Here is a 22,189-nt window from a genome sequence, read left to right as displayed (position 1 = left end):
AAGCAAAAATAAAATAAAATTGTTCATTGTCAAGCATTTATTTTTAGGCTGAATAATAATCCTTAGAAATCTGGGAGGCAACATAAGAATGATAACATTACAACCTCAAAGTGATTCTTTAAGAATTTTAATTTTCGAATTATAATTTTAATAATTGTAAACTAGAAATCCGTAACAAGCTCCAGAACTACAAACCATAGGGACTAGTTAAAATATAGATATTCCTGTCAAAGATGGAATTTCACTTGATATGTTAAATAATAAATAAATCATGAAACATATACTTCACTATGTAGAAGTTATTATTACACCTGTGCAATGCATTAGCAATTGTTTTTTCTATACCCATCTCCTGACAATAACTCATTATACCTTTCTTCATCTGCATGAAGATTACAATTCCTTAAATTGATTTATAGCTGAAATTCAATAGGACGTTGGTATTTTAGATTTCTCAACTAGCATTGTTGTGTCCCCTAGCTCCAACTCACCACCTTGTGAAATTCTTTCCAACTCTTCCTTGTTGAAAAATGACACAATCTCTTCTAGAGTTTTGCCTTTGGTCTCAGGTATGTACATATATACAAACCCTGCACCAAGGAGTGAGACACCAGCAAAGAGGAAGAATGTTCCAGCTATGGTGATTGAATGAGAGAGACTTAAGAAAGTCATAGAGATTATTCCACCTGCAATTCTATTTACTATCACACCCAGACTAGCTGCTTGTGCCCGGATTCTCAGTGGGAATATCTCTGACAACAAAACCCAACATATTGGCCCTAATCCAATGGAGAAAAATGCCACATTCGAGCATACTGCCAACATAGCCAAAAAAAAAAATCTTTGGTGGCTACCTGATGTGTTTTCTATCAAGGAAAAACCTGATGCTAAGGCTATTAAAGATACACTCATCCCAATGGTGCTTAGCAGCAACAATGGCCTCCTTCCAACTCTATCCATCAAGAATGTAGCTACCAAGATAAATCCAGTTTTAAAAAAGCCTACTGCAACAGTAGCACCAAGAAGTCCTGCTTGACTCCGAATTCCAGATGCTTTGAAAACCACTGGACTGTAATAAACTATTGCCTCAATGCCTGATGCTTGCTGGAAGAACTGAATCCCTAAAGCTATGATGAGCATCCTCTGCAATGGAGGAGTGGGCCATAAAAGTTCTCTCCATACTTCTTCCCCATGACGTTTCTTTTGGAGAACATGAGAATTTGGTACATCTATATTTTCTTCTTGTTCCCCCAATTTCTCAACATTATCATTAGATTGGTTACCTCCAATACCTGCTGCTTCTATAATTTCTGCTAGTCTCACATCTGCCTCAGCTTGATCATCTGAGGTCCTCGCCAGAACGGAAGCAGCTTCCTCAATTCTATTTTGCATAACAAGCCATCTAGGAGACTCTGGCATACCAAGGACACCTAATGCAAGGAAAACTGATGGAACCAATCCCACACCAAGCATCAACCTCCAGCTTATATGAGCTGGTAGTCCAGAGAGAAGATAATTGGAAATATAACCAAGAAGAACTCCAATGTTGATAAAAATCTCAGGAAGGGATGTAAGTGCCCCTCGGCTTGATGCAGGGGAAACCTCTGCAGTGTATACTGGGGCAATCATTAAGCCAAATCCTACCCCAATCCCACCAAGAAACCTGCCGACCATCAAAATGAAAAAAGAGGGAGCTAAACCCATTATACCTGCACCCACCATGCATATGAGACCTGTCAAAGCCATAGTCCATCTTCTTCCTATGGCATCTGAGGTCCTGCCTGCAGCTGCAGCTCCTAGAAGAGAGACTATGCTCAAAGATCCAACAAGCACCTCTGTTTGTTCCTCTTTTATGTGCAAATCCTCTTGAATAAATATAATTGCTCCACTCATAACTCCACCATCTGCATGGTATCAAAAGACGCGTCTAATTTGTCAGCTTTGGGAATTATCAAAACACCCAACAATTGAAACAAGCAGATAGCAGAAGATAATTGTTCCTTTATGTATACTATGTAATCAAGAAGAAGTAAATGACAAGAAAAAAAGGGATACTTCTTTGTTCTATTCAAGTGTGAAAAAGATTGAAACACTCAATTAAAACCAAACGAACAACTTACATAATCTAATGAGCTTGCTTCCTAAGCAGCGACGTTATGTATCTTGCCTTCCAAGCAGTTAGGTATATACCATATATTAAAAAAAATCTACAACTGACGAATATGTTTTTAGATTTTTCTGGAGTTGAAAGCAATTAATATGAGAATACAATGGCTAAACAATAGTATATGCATGTATGTTGCTCCATATTCTATAGAACCTACAGCATCTACCAAGGGCAAATAATGAGCATTTTCACTTCCATTAAGAGTGGCTCCTTCAAGGCTACAAAATCAAATGAAAATAATCTTCCCGGCCAAATACTCAACAATTAAATGACAGGCTTAAATTTCTTTAGAGTAGTGTACTTTACACTGGTACTCGTTAAATTCATCTGTTAGAGTGAGGCTACGAAGGCAAATGGCTCATTCGCTAGAAAACTTGGGGTCAAGAATTACACTCTAACCCTACCCATGTATCCTGATTAGTCACACCCTTATTCTATGCTCCCAAATCTTATTTCATAATCTTCAGTCTATGTACCAGCAAGCATCTAAAATTTCTGAGTGACTAAGCTAGATAGAAGAAGAAGATCATCTATAAGTAAAATGCCTAGCTCACGAACCCCGGGACAGTGCAGATCTTGATATCAAAACACTGCTTCGAAAAGGGATGTTCAGCTAGCGTTTTTGTCCTTTTTTCAGAGAACTCTGCATTTTGTTTTCATTGGGTTAAACAAAATTATTGAGGTTTAAATCGGGTACCGTGGCTAGTTTCAGGCAGGGCGCCTAATCTGTGCTGCTCTAATCCTAGTGTGTTAACTATGATGGTGATTTTAAAAGCCCACATTTCAATCTGCACCCGCCCATCTTCATAGAATGCACTTCCAATATCCAAAAATGAAAACTATTGAATGTTTCACACTTGGGTATTTATCTACTACTTTTGTGTTAATGCAGCTAGCATTCACATTGCAATGAACAATTATCTCAATTAAAAGGGTTTTTTTTATTTGAGCTCTCAGAAATCGATAACTTGTCTAAACTTTGAATATAAATAGCATGGTCCATGCATACATACCATAGCCAAGCACAATAGAATTCATGGATGCCAAAATTGCACAGGCGAGCACATATCTGTTCATGGGCTTTTTCCCGCCAGGAGAGATTGAATGATTATTGACTAGTTCATATTTGCCAGTTGGAAGCTTCAAATCATTACCAGTATCAGCATCTTTCTTATTTCCCCAGCCCATTGTTATAATTTCTCCTCAACAGTTTAATTAGATCTGTAAGTGATTCTGCTTTTCCCTTCTCATTAACTCGACATTGTGAGATCTACTTTGTTCTTTCAGACAATGCAGCTTCTTGACAAGGTCAAATTGTATAAATTGACCGCATTGCCAAATCAACGAGAAGCCACGGGGAATGTGTGATATTTTAAGTCGAGATTAATAATATAAAATAAAACTTAATAATATAAAATAAAACAATCTTAACTTTGTTCCCCGTGAAAAAACTATAAAAAAAAAAAAAAAAACAAAAAAAGCTTCCAAACGGAATATTATTAAAGAATAGATTATTTTTACGGGCTGGAGTTGTTTTTTTTTTCCTCGGCTCTACTTATAATATTTTTAAGCTCAACTTGGATTAGTATAACGCAGACGAGGTAGCTTATAGAATGGGAAAGCGAGCTTTTTATTATAAAAATTATGTATTGTTTTTTTCTCTCTTATTCAGAAGATAATGATATTGACCATGTAGATATATTAAAACTAATTTTTTTCCTTTATTTAAAAGAATTATTATTACTATTATCATATTTGAGTCATTATTATTGTTTTAAGTTATAAATAAATGGGGCATCTAGATACCAAGAGTATTAGCTTCGTAGAATATCAATGATATTGAACTTTGTTCCCGTAAATTAATTTTTTAACGGAAAATTTGCAAGTGTGACGGAAAATTGAAAATCTTTCTCATTAATTATTTACCTGTAAGTTTTTATCTCCCTCCACTTTTAACTGTTTATATTTATTAGTTGTTATCTCCACTTTTAATTATTATTTTTCTTTTTCTATTTATTATAACTCATGTTATCTATTCAATTAACTTTCAATTTTTAAAATTGATTTAGATTTTAGTTTTCAAATTATTATTATTTTTTTATTAGTTTAATTTTTTCTTTACATATTATTTTTTAGTTTCTATAATTTATTTAGTCAATAGAATATTTATTAGACATTTTTTTTTGTATTTCTCTTGTTAATTTTTCATAATAGAAATTTCGATGGATTTTTTTAAATGATTATTTTTTTCATAATTGATAAATTTATTTTAAATAAATAATATTTATTAATCTATCTAAAAGATTTTAGTAAATATTATGTTATTTAAATTAAAAATTATTAATAATCTAATTTGTTCACATAAGATTATAATTTAAATATCCACTTTTAACTATTGTTTTTCTTTTCTTATTTATTTAAAAAATAATTACTTGTGATCTCTATTTATTAAACTTTTGATTTTTTAAATTGATTTAGGTTTTAGTTTTTAAATTACTTTAAATTATTATTTTTATTAGTTTAGTTTTTTTCTTTAAATATTGTTGTTTAGTTTCTATAATTTATTTAATCATTAGAATATTTGTTAGAGATGTCACTATTTTTTATATTATTATTTTTGTATTTTTCTTATTGATTTTTCGTAAAAAAAAAATTGATGGTTTTTTTTTTATATTCAATAAATTGAATTTAATTGTAAAATATTGAAATTATTGAACACGTTTCTTAAGCAATATTCAAATTTCCTAAATATTGTAAATTTTATATCTATGTTTTAATCTTCAACTTTTTTATTTTTGTATTTTTCATTTTATAAAAACTTATATTTACATTATTTAATGTTCATTCTTCATTTTTCTCTTAAATCTCATCTCCTATCGGCGCACTCGTTGCATGTACAAAAGCATGCGACTGCTAGTCATATTTGAGTCATCATTATTGTTTTAAGTTATAAATAAATGGGATAAAGTCAATTTTCTAAGTTAAGAAAAGTATCATTAATTTCTAAGTTGTCATTAGGATTTAGGATTAGGATTATCATTAGGAATTATGATAAGAATTATTGTTAGGGTTAGAGTTTACATCATAGTTAGTATTATGTTTAAGGTGAAAATTTTGATTAGGGTTGGGATTAGGTCTTAAGATGGGGATTCTTATTAGAGTTATGATTTTCATCATGGTTAGTAATAGAGTTAGGGTTAGGATAAAGGTTTAAGTTCATGATGTGGTTAGAGTTATTGTTATATTTCAAGTTATGTTAGGATTGGGGTTTAGCATTTATGAGTAAGGAAAACATTTTTAAAAATCCATGCAAATTCTTTTATTGCTATGTGAAAGGAAAGTAGCTTAAATAAAGGACCGGCATTTAATTTGGCCTTAGTGGTTGCATTATATTCATTAAACTTCACCATATATGCATTTTATTGAGCAGCCATATATGCATTTTATTATTCATTGCATTTCATGCCTAACTCGTGTTTAAAACTTATTGGATCAAAACTTATTCTTTTTACGAGTTTTAATTTAGCATTTTCAAATTTAAATATAAAATGCATATAGTTAGATGCAAGTTTTTTAACTACATAATTTCTATTAAATATTTTTTGATGATTTGATTGGTTGAATCATTTTGAGTCTTATATGCACAGGATTGAAGTTAAATATTTTTATTTGTGAGTAAGTTAGTTTAGATGTTTATACTTTCAATATTCTATTTTTAAGAATTAATTTTTTTCATTCAACTAAAATATTTTTAAAAATATTATCTACACCTATATTATATAATATTTTAAGAAACACTATTATATATTATTTATATATTATAATTTATTTATAATAGTATATATGATATATATGAATAGAATTTAACTATATAAGATTTGCGTTGATTAAAATATTTTATATACTATGATAAATTTATTATTTTAACATTAAATTTATACTAAAAACTATTAAAATTAAGCCAAGTACTAAGTCATTATATTGCACTTGTTTTATATTTCATACTTGCTTTCTGGAATACTCACAAAGCTTTGGTGTTTTTTTTGGGTTGGGTTGGAGATAAGTAAAAACAGTGTAGTTGTCTTTCTCCATTTTCTCCATTATATTCTATGGCTCATTTTGCCTTATGACTCTCTTGTCTTTTATATTATTGGGTTCTTTTTGTTCATATCACATCAATGTTGGATTTGTATTGTATTGCAACAACCTTATATATTTTTATAAAGGGTTTGTATTTATTGCAAGGATTCCATTCTCAATAACGCATCAAAATAGAGTTATACAAATTTCATATTCTTCAAGTAATGAAAACTCCAAGTCAGAGTGGTGTGTTACATACTCCTTGGATAAAAATGGTGTTCAACATTATACTTTAGGAGAGGATGTCTACTCTCATTATGAAATTAATAGTACATAGTTTTTGTCATTGTATGGAAGACTTCAGACATCTTCATTCTTCTTCTTTCCATAATTTTCTATGTTTTGGGCATTTTTTATATTTGAAGTTACTAACTTCCAGTTTGTGCTACCATTCAATGTGAAGCTCCTCCTTGGCCACGTATCTATTCTCCTCCTTAGCTAGGTACATATTCTTTGACATCTCTTTTTAAAGGAAATATTTTTTAAAGATAGGGCTTTGTTTTCACAGTGAATATTCTAGTGTTTGGCCCATCTTGTAGTAAATTTCATAATTTCTTTCTACTATGTGATGAATATTTTTCTTGCCTGCAAATTTTTAGACTAATTGTTACATGTGATATTTTAAGGGACAAATTGGTGTATTCATATATCTTTTCTCTAAAACATCAACTATGAATATATACTGAAATAAGTATATACAATTATTTTATTATTGTCTATCTTAAAATAAATTTATTTACAATAACTAATATTAATTTTGTTGCCATAAAATTGTTTGCAATAAATGCATTGGATCTTATCCATACTATATATATGTACATTATGTTCTAATTACATACTTACGGATTAATATTTTAAAATATATATATGATTAATACAAAATTTGACAACTCAATCACTAAAACAATAATCTATTTTTTCACCAAAAGGCAGAGACTCTAGCTCTTGCAGAGCCCTTGTTTATCTGTAAGTTTCTAGTTCTACTTTTATGAGTTTGTGCTTGCATAGAAAAATATATTCAATGCAATAATAACAATTGATATTATTTTAGATTAATTAAAATTATTATAATACAAAAGAAAAAAGTGAGCGATGGTGAAGAAAAGCAGACATACATACAGGCATGCAAACTATGTCAGAGTAGAAAGGAATTGTATCCCAACACATCCAAGTAGACGAGCAAAACAAAGCAAAAGGGCAAATGGCAACAACAAAGTCTTTACGAGCCCACGAAAATCACATGCCCTAAACTATGTAGAATTCAGTGATGTAAATAGTGTGTAGTATGCGTTGGAAACATGCAATGTTTTCTCCATCCTTGTCGAATCAGACAATTAGAAGAATTTGAATCAAGATCTACAGTTTAATGGTTTCACAAGGACAAATCCAAAGAATGGGATTAGTCAAAACAAGCCTCAACCTTAGAGTAAGTACCATTCGAACTCAATCTTCATGGTGGAAAGCTTAGATCATCAAATTTGGGTTTTTAATAAGACAAGATATGCCACTTCAAACCATAGCAACTTTGCACCCAATTCACTGAAATCAACTAGGGTTCCAATAAAACCTCAAGAAAATTTGAGTGCGCCCATGACTGCAACCTTGAGCCCATATGTTCCCCCATTCAAAAGATCGGCTAAGAATAATGGAGAGGGTGTAGCAAGGTCTACAAAAAACTCGACTTATAAGGTAGATTCGGCAGATACAATTCTGATTCAAAGTGAGGAAAGTGAGGATGCATGGATGGAATGTAAAAACCTTGGTATTTTCGCAATTTGGACTGGATCTAGGAAAGAAATGTTCCATATGTCCAATTGGTTGGAAGAAAATTACCGAGGCCAAGTAAGTATATCTTACTTTGATGAAAATGTCTTATTTCTAACTTGTTTTGATGAATCTATTAGAAATGAGTTGATCAAGGTCTCTGAATTTTTGTTTAACGGTCATTTTGTCAAATTTATTGAATGGTTGCCAAATTTTAAATTGTCTGATGCAAATATTACGTGTCCTATTTGGTTTATCATTCGATCTCTACCTCTGGAATTAAATTAGATTGAAACACTTAAATAGATAGGGGTAGCATTAGGAGAATTGATAGGAATTGATGCTTCATTTGAGTATGATAACAACATTAAATTACTAATAAACACCAATTTTAATCATGAAACCACAATACATAAAAATGTCAAGACAAAAAGGGCAGAGTATGAGCTCAATTTACATAAATATAAAAATGAGATTATAGAGATTATCAAAATAGAGATTCATAATGGCATGAGTCTATAGAATCTCCCTCTCACTTCAGATTTTCGGACTACTTTTCCAACAATCTTCAAATTGAGAAATAAATTGGGGATCCATTATGCAAATTTTGAATCATACTCTCAGCTTGGAGATAGAGACAAGGCTCAACCATATACATGGTTCTCAAATGATGGAACTCAACAAAAGAATATTGGACTAACTGAACGAAGTGACAGAGTGAAATCAATAATATTTAATAAAGAATCCATGGCACTACACCAAGAGCAAGAAAGATCGAAAAAGAGCAAAGTCAAGAAAAATAAGAAATCATTCAAATCTTCAACACACGAGACTGATACAGAGAGGAGAGAAGAGATTTCTAACAAAGAGGATCTGGAAAATGCAAATCAAATTACATCTGCAAATAAAAACAAGGGAGATATGATAGCCCATCTACCAAATATGGATCAAGCCCCAAAACAAGATCAGAGTTGGGAGGTATAGTCCAATCCATCAGAGGCATGTATAGGCATAGTTGATTCAAAGATATTCCAAGATAAGGCATCAAGAGGCATAGAGAATATGGACTTAGTTGAAGCAAAAAATGAATTACTTTTTGCTTCACCAAAGGAAGTAGATAAGGATAATGTACCACAAAAGATTAGTCAAGATTCACCATGGCAGGTTCAAGATGAAGGTGTAGCGGCTGAGGTATCTACCCCAAGCAACAAAAGATCTAAGTTATGCTCAAAATTCTGGCAGACTCTGGAAGTTCACTCAATGTCTCATTTCACTCCAAAAAATCTGTAATCAGAAACGATGAATAAGGGGAATAAATTTGAGAATTCGATTGTTATTGATGTTTATAATTTTTTAAACAGAGAAGTGTCTTCCTGAGGTAAATACTCTAGAAGCAAATGATAAGGATTTAGATCAGCTATCAGAAGAACTAATTCAGGTTTTTAGTTTTGACAATATAAACAACAGTATCGTCTCCCAAAAGGAGAAACTGATACAGAGAATCATCAGACTAGGAGGTAATGGCTATACAGCTGAAGATCTCAGAAGAGACATACTTAAGATTGAGATGGAGGATAATTTATTAGAATAGCATGAGGAATATAAAGCAAATTAGGAAGAAAATAGGATAATTATTGATAATATGGCAGAAATTGACTAAGCAGATTTGGATAAGGATGACATCGGAAGCAAGGTCTTTAGTGAATTAGAAAAGGAGGAGTTTGGAAAATCAGGGGATATCAAGTCTCCTTTAGTGTACAACCCATTTTATTTTTAGCAAGATCTTGGTTTACATATGAATAAGGAAGGACTAAGTTCTCCAATTTATGGCAAATCAAAAGGGAAAAGAGGAAGGAAATCATTGAAGGAGTTACGAGAGGCTGATGGACTCTGCAGGGAACAAATAAAAATTGATGAATTACTTAATATTGGGAAGGGGAAGTGCCTTCCCAAGGAAACGTGAGGATAACCACATGGAATGCTAGGGGCCTAAATGCCCCTAGCAAAAAAAGGTTAATAAAATAATATCTAAAATTTTTTAACTCAGAGGTAATTTTAATTCAGGAAACAAAAGTAAACCAGTCAGAAGGTCTTAAATTAAATAAGATGCTAGGACTATGGGATTCAATCTTCATAGAGGCAATTGGGGCATCTGGTGGTTTAGGTATTATTTGGAATCCTAAGAAAGTAGACTTACATTATCTAAATAATAGTAGAAATTAGATGTGTGCTAGTATACAAAGCCTTAAATCTAACTTGAAGTTTATTTTAATTAATTTTTATGCTCCGAATAGTCCCTTACAGAAAAAAGTTGTTTGGAAGGAATTAAGTTCGATTTTTCTTAATTATAAAGACAATCCTATTATAGTGGGTGGGGATTTTAATACCATCGCTTGTTTGGATGAAAAAGTAGGAGGGTGCATCATCTAGCTCCTTCATCACTAGAATCTAAAGCATGGATTGATAAACATTGTATGATAGACATTCCCTTAAACAATGGATCTTTCATGTGGAATAATAGAAGAAAGGATGATGCTTTCATCACGGAAAAGCTAGATAGGTTCTTCATCTTAGGTAACGTTTCAGATCATAATCATAACTTTTAATCCATCATACTGCTTTATGCAGGATCAGACCATTTCCTTGTATGTGCTAAGTTTTCTAAACCATCTAAACCAATTAGAAACTCATTTAAATGTGAAAAGATGTGGTTCCAAGACCCGAAATTTTTGGAGCTAATAAGGATTTGGTGGACACAAGCAAACTTTGAAGGATCTAAAATGTTTAATTTTATTTCTAAGCTAAAATTATTAAAAGAAAATATCCTTAGGTGGAATAGAGAACATTTTAATCATATTTTCAAAGAAAAGCTAGAAATTGAAAAAAAATTAAAGATTTTGAACCGGCACATTATAAAGTATGGTATGAATAATGAAAGCTATGTATTAGAAAAAGAGCTTCTTGTGAAATAGGAATACATCCTCTCCAAAGAAGAAACTTTTTGGAGGCAAAAATCTAGGGATAAATGGTTGGATGAGTGAGACCAGAATACAAATTTTTTTCACAACTCAACCATTTATAACAGATCGGTAAATAAAATATCTAGTATCACTAATTCTATGGGTAAGCGCACAGAAAACCATCAAGAAATAGTAGATATGTTATTTTCCCACTTTAAGGGATTATTAAATAATCATGAAGGATCAAACAGGGAGGCTCAATCAAGCATGCTCAAATATATCACTAAATTGATTACACCTAAAGAAAACAAAAGTCTAAATAGACCTATCACTTTGGATGAGGTTCGTTTCGTAGTTTTTAGTATGAACCTCGATAAATCCCCAAGTCCTGACGGTTTTCAGGCCTTTTTCTATCAAAAGTGCTAGGACAATTTGGGGGAAGACCTTTGGAAATCTATTGAAGGATCAAGGAATGGAGGGTCTTTGTTGGATGAGATAAATTACTTCTTTAATACTCTGATTCCTAAGAAAAATGGATTGGAACATCCTGGTGATTTTCATCCCATTGCCTTGTGCAATACGATATACAATTTTTTTTCCAAAATCCTACCTAACAAGCTCAAGGGCCTCTTGCCTAAACTGATCTCCGAGGAGCAGACAGGATTTGTTCTAGGAAGATCTATTTTGGATGGTATTCTAACAATCCAAGAAACCATCCACTCAGCATCCAAAGACAAAGTTGCATGTATGTTTATGAAGTTGATATGGTTGACTCGTGTTTTCTCTACAAGGTCCTAAAAGCGTTCGACTTCTCTCATCAATGGATAAATCTTATCATCAAGTTTATCTCTACCCCAAAGATTTGTATCCTTATCAATGGGACGCCTGAAGGTTTTTTCAAAATTTCTAGGGGTATTAGACAAGGAGACCCATTATCCCCTTTCCTCTTTATTATTATGGCAGAAGCATTTGGTAGAGCAGTTTCAAATGCATACTTGAATCAGAAGATCTCGAGTATCACTGTTACTAGAAATCTTCCTAATGTAACACACCAACAGTATGCAGATGACACTATTCTACCTGGAAAGAGCTCGATTAATGAGGCTTTGGGCTTTAAATATATTTTACAAGCCTATATGGATGCTTTAGGACAGAAGTTCAATAAAGAGAAATCTGAGATATTCTTCCTGAATACCAATCCAGATCTAGAAAATCAGATTTGTAGGATTATGGGTTTCAAAAAAGGGCTCTTCCCTTGCAGATACTTAGGTATATCCTTAGAAAAAGGCCCGAAATATAGTAGAGTTTGCATGGACATGCTTGAAAAGGTGGATAAGCGGATAGGGAGTTGGAAAGATAAGTGGCTCACTAAGGCTGGCAAGATTACTAAGATTAGGTCAGTTCTTTTGACTATTCCAATTTTTCATATGGCATGTCTGCCCATCTCAAATTGGGTGTCTACAAAATTTAAATCTAAACTTAGGAACTTCCTATGGAAAGATAAGGAAGACGAGCCCTCATTAAATGGGATAATTTATGCAAACCTAAAGAGTTTGGAGGATTAGGGATCAAAAAGCTTCAATGGAAAAATAAAGCTTTGGGCGCAAAATTGATTTGGAGGATGTATAAGGAACACAATCACAAATGGGCCAAAAAAATTTATAATAAATATCTTAACTCGACAATATCTGTCACTTTTTAGGATGAAGAGTTTACCTAAAGGTTCAGAATGCTAGAATTTTATGGCCAAATGTAGGAAATTGATTAGTAAATTTTTAACTTGGGATATGGGCTTGGGGGACAAAGCTCTGTTCTAGGAAGACTCCTGGGATAGGCACCCCCCGATCTTGCACTCTACTTTTCATGATACCCTTAAATGTAGATCGACATCGTTATAGGGTGATAAGGTCAAGGACTATAAATGTAAGGTATTTTTTGATGGGGCCCCCCAATGGAGGTGGCGTTTGATTGATAAGTTAGGTTTAGATCCTGACTCAGTCAAGGCATATGAGAAGATTATATCTAACAGAAACATCAAACAATCTAAAAGGTTGGACAATCTCATTTGGGTCGGTTCTAAGGATGGTATATATAATGTGAAACAAGGATATAATGCTATTGTCCACTCGCAGAGATGGAACCTTGTAGAGATTTCATTGAAATTGTGTTGGGACGCACTTTGTCTCCCAAAGGTTGGATTCTTTCTATGGCTTGCCCTGCAAAATAGAGTTTTGATTGCTGATAGACTTGCTAAATATGGCATCATTGGTCCATCCTGGTGTGTTCTTTGCAAACAAAATAATGAAGATGTAGAGCACATATTCTACAAGTGTCCATTTGCACTAATGTCTTGGGAATGGCTTAGGGCTTGGCTTATGTGGTCCACCCCTTTGCCAAATTCCTTCAAGGCCCTCCTTTTTTCATGGCCTACAAACTTGGTTCGTGGAGTTTACAATAAGATTTGGAATATCAACCCCTTTATTATCGTGTGGGAGTTGTGGAAAGAAAGAAATCGTCGCATTTTCCAGGATAAAGAAATGAATGTGGATAGGTTTCTTACCAAACTAGAAGCTTCCATTGTGGAAGTGCTAAATTCTCACCTTAGGAAATCGGTTAAAGAAGAGGGTTCCTTTTCCTTTTGGGATGGACTTATGAAAAAGAACTAGCCTAATCTCATCAATCCACCTCTGGTTTATATGACAAGTAATAAGGAGGCTAAGGCTAACTACAAGTGGGTACCTCCCTCGTGTGGATGGTATACACTCAATTTTGATGGTGCAGCTAGAGGAAATCCAAGGGGATCGGCTGCATAGTCAATGATGATTCAAGAAAGTGGATTGCAAAACTAGCCTCGCCTTTATCTCCCACTTCTAAGAACTTGGCAAAATTAGAAGCATTAGATAAAGGTTTACAACTTTGTTATGATCTAGGTCTATCTAAGGTAATCATCGAAGGAGATTCTCAGATTGTGCTAAATGCAGTTAGGAAGCAAGATACACCTAATTAGGTTCTTTGTGTAGATGGATCTCTTTGAAGACATTCAATTAGGACATATATTTCTAGAAGGCAAAAAAAAAGAAAATAGGTTAGCTAACAAAGGTGTTGATGGAGAATCAGTACTAATTTACAATAATCAATGAGTACATTTTGGAGACTTGTATAGGGGTCGCATTTGATAGGTTCATATCAAGCCATACGTGGGATAGTCATTTAGGGGTATAAGGACTGGTTCAACTGGGTTTTAAAGAGATAATTTATTTAATTGAAAATTAACTCTTCCTTCCATATTAATTGGTCTTTTCTACGTTTATTATGGGAAGTTTCCCAATCATCATTATATTCACATTTAGCTTACCTTAGTTACTTGAGTAACACTCTTTCTTGTAGCGGCCTTGGCGGGATTCCCTTGTAATTTAGGCAATGTCATTATCCTTACACCCTTATGTAGATTTTCACTTTTAATAAGTGTTATCACATAAGTGTTGTGTCTACACGAGCTGACATGACTTTTTTAAACGAACCCCATGATATGGCATTCATTGCTAATTAATTTTGATCACTTCAAGAGTGGAGCACTTAGTAAAATAGCTAGTGATGTGCTTTGGGTTTCATCGCAGGGTATTCATAGAGGTCTGGCCTTTGTCGTTCCCAATTAGCGTGTTTTACCCACAACATTGATGGAGATGAATATTCATGTTTTTCACAAGATGGAGAACAGAACGATGGCATTTCTGGAAAAGTCAAACCAAAGAGATGGAGTCATCTCCTTAAACCAGTTGATGATTTAACCAGATTCATAGTGAGTAGAGCCATAGGAGAAGAAGTTTTTGATTACAGAGCCACTTGGAGGACCAATAGTAGTATTATTGGTTCATTTATAGGTGTTATGGTGAGGGCTAAGATAGAGTGTGAGGACATTGTCAAACTCTGCTATGATATCTTCAATCCTGTCTAGCGAAAAGGGTTGGAAAAGGTGATGTATAGTATTGATGAGAAGCTTAGGATCCCATTACCCAAGAAATACATGAGTCTCCCCTTGGGCACGGCGGAACTAGAAACAAAACCATGTAGACAATCCCTCATCATCAGGGAAAGTCTGGCCTTCTACAAGGAGTGGTCTCGCATGGAAGCCAGCATCAACTTCCTTCTTCGGTGGCAGAAGTTCAAAGTGGACAAGAACAAGGATTGGATTGTCAACTTTCTTCATATGTTTAATGATTATATTCAACTGGGAGTCACATTTCATGATCTCAATGCCCTGAATTTCAATGACATCAATGCTAAAAAAACAAGCAGGGCAATGGTAAATTTTGAACTCCTAGCCAATTTCGTCAAGGATGATTCAGATGATATTCTCGAGGTGATTATGGTCACCTGGAAGAAGTAGGTATCAATTAGGTTAGTTCTCTTTGAGGATAGGGTCAGGCTACTATGTATCTAGGGTAGTATTATGCAAGACTATGGTGTTTCGACTTAGCATCCTTTTGTATTGAGATATAGTGGAGATTTTGAGTTTTGTGGAAAAGCTCCTCTGTATGTAATCGCAGACCTTTATACATATCCTTTTTAAGTATATATATTATCTGTTAGTGTGGCATGGTGCTTTTTTGAGAAACTCTTTCAATGCTTTTAATATATTTTGTATAAAGGAATAAGAATCTATAATTTAGTTACGTTTAATGATTTCTATGAGTTTCTCTATGTGCGGTTTTATTCCTCTTCTCCCAGTTTAAAATTAGATTGTATGGCTCCAATTCTAGGGCTTCTTAATGTTTTGATATCTATTGTTAGCACTTTTTATGGTTGGGGATAGATGCAGCTTGAGTTGGTCTTCAAAGGACAATCCTTTATCTGGAGAACTCTAAGGTAGGTGCTTATCAATTTGTTCTTGAATGGTTTTTTAAATATGTGTTTTTAGGAGCATAATAAGTAGGCTTTGTTTCTATAGGTAGAAATTTGAGCTTTGTTTCTACCTTTAGGATCTATGAGTATCAAATATTGAATGCAAATTAGGCAGGATTTTGGGTACCAACCAACCCCCCTTTTGAATCCAAATTTAGTGGAGTAATTTTGCTCCTATGGGAAGCTTCTCCGTATGCAATCATAGAATTTCATATTTAATCTACATATCACTTATCTTATTTGATTTTTTCGATTGGTGTGTTCTACTGGGTGTTTCCCAGTTATGGTTTGAGATATTTTCACAGTACCCATAAAAGGAATGTGACTTAATTAGCTGTGAAACATTTTTAATTGTTTAGTTTTTTTTTTCGATAACTTCATTATGGTTGTAATTCTTCTATTTCTGCTAGATAATTGGATAATATAGCTTGCTTAATATGGCATCTTTTTATCAAGTCTTTTTCAGGCTTCCTGCTATTCTGGCAATATGATGCTCTGTATAGACTAGGATTGTGCTATTCTCTTGAGATGAAATGCCAAAAATTGGTGTTTATTATGGATTACAAATTAGGGTTTTTCAATATATTGGTCCAATTTATGGCTTTTTGATATATGGTTCTCATATTATAATATTACCATAATGCAATACGATTATGCTCACAGATTTCAATGACTGAGCAAGGCCATCTGTCTTCTAGGTTTTTATGTTTTTCAGTTTCTATGTGCCAATAATAAATGGTGAACTCAGTTCTTGCCTTTTAGAGAGTGGTTTTTCTGTATTTGGTAGGCTATGATCTAGAATGTTTCTGACAAAGGCGACTAGTATCTGACTGGGTTGTTCTTAAACCTTATCCTAGTTTCGAAACTAATGGAGGCTTATATAATTTGGTGTCCATTCATGCAGTAGGGTTTAAAATATGCATTGTTAGCATTTCGCTTTTGTATTGTTCCTCTTGAGGTTTTGAATCAGTTATGGTTTTATTAATCTGTATGACCATGTAGAAATATAGAGTAAGTAATTTTCATCGGCTAACCTCATGACATTTTGGGATAGTGCATGAGAGATTTAGTATGGTTTTTCCTTTTTAGATGGATTAAATGTGTTAGACTTAATTTTGATATAAGAGGTCTCTTTATCATTCATAGTTGTCTTAGGATGCTCTAATTATGTAAGTGTTTAAGAAGTATTGGAGATAGACTATTTGAGATAGGTATATAAAGATCGATTCTAGATCCAACATTGGCTTCTTCGACTGTGAAATGGCGCGATAGATCTATGTATTCAAAGCTTATATACCATGGGGAAAGCCCCTGTATTTTTGTAAATTGTTTTCCTATAAGCCTGATTGGACTAGGGTATGCCCCTTTTAATTTGTAATAATATAGGATGCATGTCCCGGGCAAGACTAGAGGTTTTCTTCTCCGTTCTTTCCTACCAATGCCCATTTGAATAGAGTAATGCTTTGTAACTTAATTTTGATTTAATAAAATTAATCAAGGCCTTGGCCATTTACCAAATTTAAAAAAAAAAAAAAAAACAATTGATATTATTTTTTTAACTTCTTATTAATTGATTTTTTTTTAAACTTCTACAGAAAGGCTGCATCATTTCATAGTTAATCTTAAAAGCCCCATGATTAAATCATGGGGATGGATCAATTTCAACCCAAAAAAATAGAAAGCTGTGTAATTCATGAGTTAAGATTGAATGTATAAAACCTTTAAGATGTCCACCACTTTCAGCAACTATTGCATGTTATAGATTTTTAGATTTAATAAATGAAAAATAGAAGATAATTTGCAACCCACACACATTAAAGGTGCGGTGTGGACCTGCATATAATAAAGACAATAAATTCCCATATAAATAGGCATTCTAAATATGGTCAAAAGTTAAAATTAATGGTAGCTAAGAATAGGAAAACCATTGTGCATGAAAATGTTATGCAAGAAATTAGAGTTGGGGGGGTGGTGTGGGGGGAATATTAAGGGGTTTGCTGCCATTATAAGGTTCTCAATGTAAAATAGTGAATTATTTGTTTGTTAAATTGGTGGAATCATTTGTGAATTTTCATTAAAAAAATATTATGGATGATTTTAAACTATTTTAAAAATATGTTAGTATTCAATATTAAAGCATGATTTTAGATCATTTATTGTCAATGAAGTATAAACACATTACTATGGATTCTTTATTTGTTAAATTGGTAGAATCATGCACAAGTTTTCATCCCATGAAAAATTATAGATTATTTTAGACTATTTGAAAAACCATTTTACTATATAATATAAGAACATGGATTTAATGATAGTCAAGAATTGAGAAAACTAAGAAGTGAGGGATATATATGTTCTATCCATTCAACTTCACCTCAAATGAAGAGCCTTTTACCCACATAAATTATGAATTGCCTCAATCTGAATTGAATCCAAACACCCCTTGTGTTGCATATGATTTATAGTGGATGATAACAACACAAATATCCCAATCCTTAAATCACTTTAGCAAATTTTAGAAAAACTTTTAAAGATTTGCTCATTAACAAACTCATTGACACATAGTAGGCATTGTAAATTTCATCCTTGTATGAGACAAGAATTGCATTGACCATACACCTACATAAAGGCATAATTAATCGTAAATATTAAAAAGTATCAAAAACATACATATTTGATGACTTTTGGTCACAATAAAAAGCAGTTGCCACTAACTTAGATGCTTGAGCTACATGGTTCTATGGTCTTGAGCTCTTCTATAAAGTTTTATCAATTTCTAAATATCTCCATTTTCTTGCCTTAAATTGTTACAATCTTTAAGTTTTTCCCTTATATCAAATGTTTTGACTCTTACTTTTGATAATTTTAAGTATTATACAAGCTCAACCATTATAATCACAAAGAGCCCACCACGGATCAAGTCTTGCACTTTCTAAACATCTCCATTTTCTTGCCTTAAATCATTACAATCTTTAAGTTTTGCCCTAAGATTATATCAAACATTTTGACTCTTACTTTTGATAATTTTAAATATTATACAAGCTCAACCATTATAATCACAAAGAGCCCACCACAGATCAAGTTTTGTTGAGTCCAAGACTTTGACATCATAAGGGATGAGGCCAAGATCATGTCCTGGGTGAATTTGATGACGTGGATGCTACTTAGTCCTTGGCTCTAAGCTAAAGAGGTTTCAAGGATGTGTGGGCCAGTATCAAGTTCCTAAATTTGTTTCGTGGTAGCCTTCGTTGGTAGCTGATAGACTTCGTGCCTTATTGGTAGTTCACAAGCTTTGTGCCTCATTGGGCTGCCTCACAGATTTGAACCCTCAATTATTATTATTTTTTGTCTTTTATATATATATATATATATATATATATATATATATATATATATATATATATATATATATATATATATATATATATATATATATATATATATAATCGTCATTTTTCATTATAAATTTTTAACTCTAAGTTAAAATAAAAATAAAAATCTAATGTAACTACAAAAAGCTAAATAATAGAATCAAACTAAAATATTAAATAATAAACCATAAAGACAATCTTATGTTCATGTAATTAAATAGAATTATATGAATAATATAAGATAAAAATAAGTGGTTCAATTGAATTTCATGGCTCCTAATATGTTTAGATTAATTTACAATTTATAAACACAAGTACCATTTCAGTATGCCAGTTTAACTTTCAATAACTTCTTTTTAGATAGTAATTTGCACCCTTAAATAAATTGTACACTGGTAACTTTCAAATATTCATTAAAAAAAATAAACTTTAAAATTATCAAATACCATTTTGACGAAAAAAATTAGTTCAAGTTTTGAAGATGAATATTATATTCCAACTGATTTTCAAGGTGAACTCACATAAATACATTTTTCTTCAAATTTACATTTGATATATGCTTGATCAGAGTCATCCTCTATTCAAAGTTGAAACCAGGAAAACCAGGTGTATAAAAATTCAATAATTAAATAGAGAAAAAGGAAGAAGAGAATCATTCATTTGTCTTGCCTTGAAAAGTTATCTTTGGCTATGTTAATAAATTTGTGTCTTAAGTTGAAAAGATGAATGAAAATAATGTAAAGTTGTAACAACAGTGTGTGTTTTTCATTTGTGCATATTGTTTTGTTACTTTGAACTATTTGTATTGTATTTTAAACAAATGTTACATAGTGGCATGTACTTGTCTTATTATTGAATTAATTATATTTAATACAAATTGTAGTTTTTTAACAAATTTCTTAAAAAAATAATTTAATCTAATTCAAATATTAGAAAAGTGAAAAAATAATAAGTTGTCTAAGTATAATTATAAATGAATAAATAGAATAGTGTAAAAAGTCGTTGTACTCATTGGTAATTGCAAATACATTTTACTTTGAAACATTCTCATATATGAAAAATACTTCGTGTAATAACAATTTCACTATTTTACTTATATATATTTTTTAATGAAAAAAATCTTTACAAGGTAAATTAAAATTGATCATGCTATTACATTTATTAAGATTTCAAATATTTAGAGTAGTATTTGATTTTGTGTAAATTTGTGTTAAGTAAAACTTATGCAAACCAAAACTAATACAACTATTTCTTATTTTATCTTGATTGTAGCCAAAAATATTGCATTAATGAGAACTTCTGAAAAAATGACTCCTATAACAAATAAGTTCATCCAATCATATAATTTGTATGAAATATAAAATTTATAAATGATTTTAAAAACTTTAAAAATAGTTTAATTATTCAAAAATTATTACATGTGATTGATGGATAGATTTCAACTAATTGAGAAAGTGAATGCAATAATACTAGCCTATGAGAAGTATGAAAAAAGGTTCAATAAAAATTATTTTCGTTAAGACGATGTTAATAAATTTGTGTCCTTTAGTTCAAAAATTGAATGAACTATTGTAAATTGTGAAAATTGAACACAATAATAATTAATCTCCACACATAATAATAACTAGCAGTCGCATGCTTTTGTACATGCAATGAGTGCGCCGATAGGAGATTAGATTTAAGAGAAAAATGTAATGTAAATATAAGTTTTTAAAAAATGAAAATACAAAAATAAAAAAGTTGAAGAATAAAACATAGATATAAAATTTACAATATTTAGGAAATCTGAATATTAGTTAAGAAACGTGTTCAATAATTTCAATATTTTATAATTAAATTCAATTTATCAAATATGAAAAAAAAATCATTTAAAAAAAAATTTAAAAAATTATTACATAAAATTAATAAGAGAAATACAAAAAAAAATAGCGACATCTCTAACAAATATTCTATTGACTAAATAAATTATAGAAATTGAAAAAAAAAAATTTAAAGAAAAAACTAAACTAATATAATAAATAATTTAAAGTAATTTAAAAACTAAAACCTAAATCAATTTAAAAAATCAAAAGTTTAATAAATAGAGATCACAACATAATCTAATGTGGAGATCACAAGTAATTATTTTTTAAATAAATAAGAAAAGAAAGACAATAGTTAAAAGTGGATATTTAAATTATAATCTTATGTGAACAAATTAGATTATTAATAATTTTTTATTTAAATAACATAATATTTACTAAAATCTTTTAAATAGATTAATAAATATTATTTATTTAAATTAAATTTATCAAATATGAAAAAAAAATCATTTAAAAAAACTCATCAAAAATTCTAGTATGAAAAATGATTAAGAGAAATACAAAAAAATAATATGTCTAATAAATATTCTATTGACATCTCAGATGGGAACAAACTCTCAAGAAAATAGATAATCAAACAAAATCATGGAAAGGAAGATGGTTGACCAAGGCCAGGAAAACTACAAAAATCAAGGCAGTTTTATCAGCAATTCCAACCTATCAACTCTCCTACTCACAATTACCCAAGAATATCAACCTCAAAATGGAAAAGAAACTTCGTGATTTTTTCTGGAATGGACTAGAGGACAAGAAAAAAGCAACCTTAATTAGTTGGAGTAACATTTGCAAACCTAAAGAAAATGGGGGTCTAGGAATCAAGAATCTAGAATGGTAGAACGAAGCACTAGGAGCCAAATAAGTCTAGATACTGTATCATGAAAGGGATAGGAAATGGGCCAAAATCATATTTAACAAATTTCTCAACCCCTTAGATAGCACATCATTATTTAGAATAAAAGAACCTCCCAAATGATCTGGGGGTTGGAACTTCCTAATCCAAAGCTGGAATTTGATCTCAAAATATCT

At 31.6% G+C, this 22,189-nt stretch overlaps 1 protein-coding gene across 1 annotated transcript; it reads right to left on the bottom strand.

Moving 5' to 3' along the window:
* Nucleotides 1-221: 221 nt before the first annotated feature.
* On the bottom strand, nucleotides 222-3,494 carry LOC149551093 (putative polyol transporter 4). The gene is made up of 2 exons (XM_089786669.1): nucleotides 3,181-3,494; nucleotides 222-1,904 (listed from the first exon to the last, which is right to left on the bottom strand). Exons 1-2 carry the CDS (start codon nucleotides 3,353-3,355, stop codon nucleotides 427-429), a joined length of 1,653 nt encoding a protein of 550 aa, XP_089642795.1. The 5' UTR covers nucleotides 3,356-3,494; the 3' UTR covers nucleotides 222-426.
* Between the last annotated feature and the right edge of the window lie 18,695 nt (nucleotides 3,495-22,189).

The sequence above is a fragment of the Cupressus sempervirens genome, chromosome 6, assembly GCF_028749045.1.
Source record: "Cupressus sempervirens isolate cs-2001-9-10 chromosome 6, ASM2874904v1, whole genome shotgun sequence".
NCBI lineage: Eukaryota > Viridiplantae > Streptophyta > Pinopsida > Cupressales > Cupressaceae > Cupressus > Cupressus sempervirens.
The sequence above is the reverse complement of the archived record's forward strand: the minus strand, read 5'-3'. Positions and strand labels throughout refer to the sequence as shown.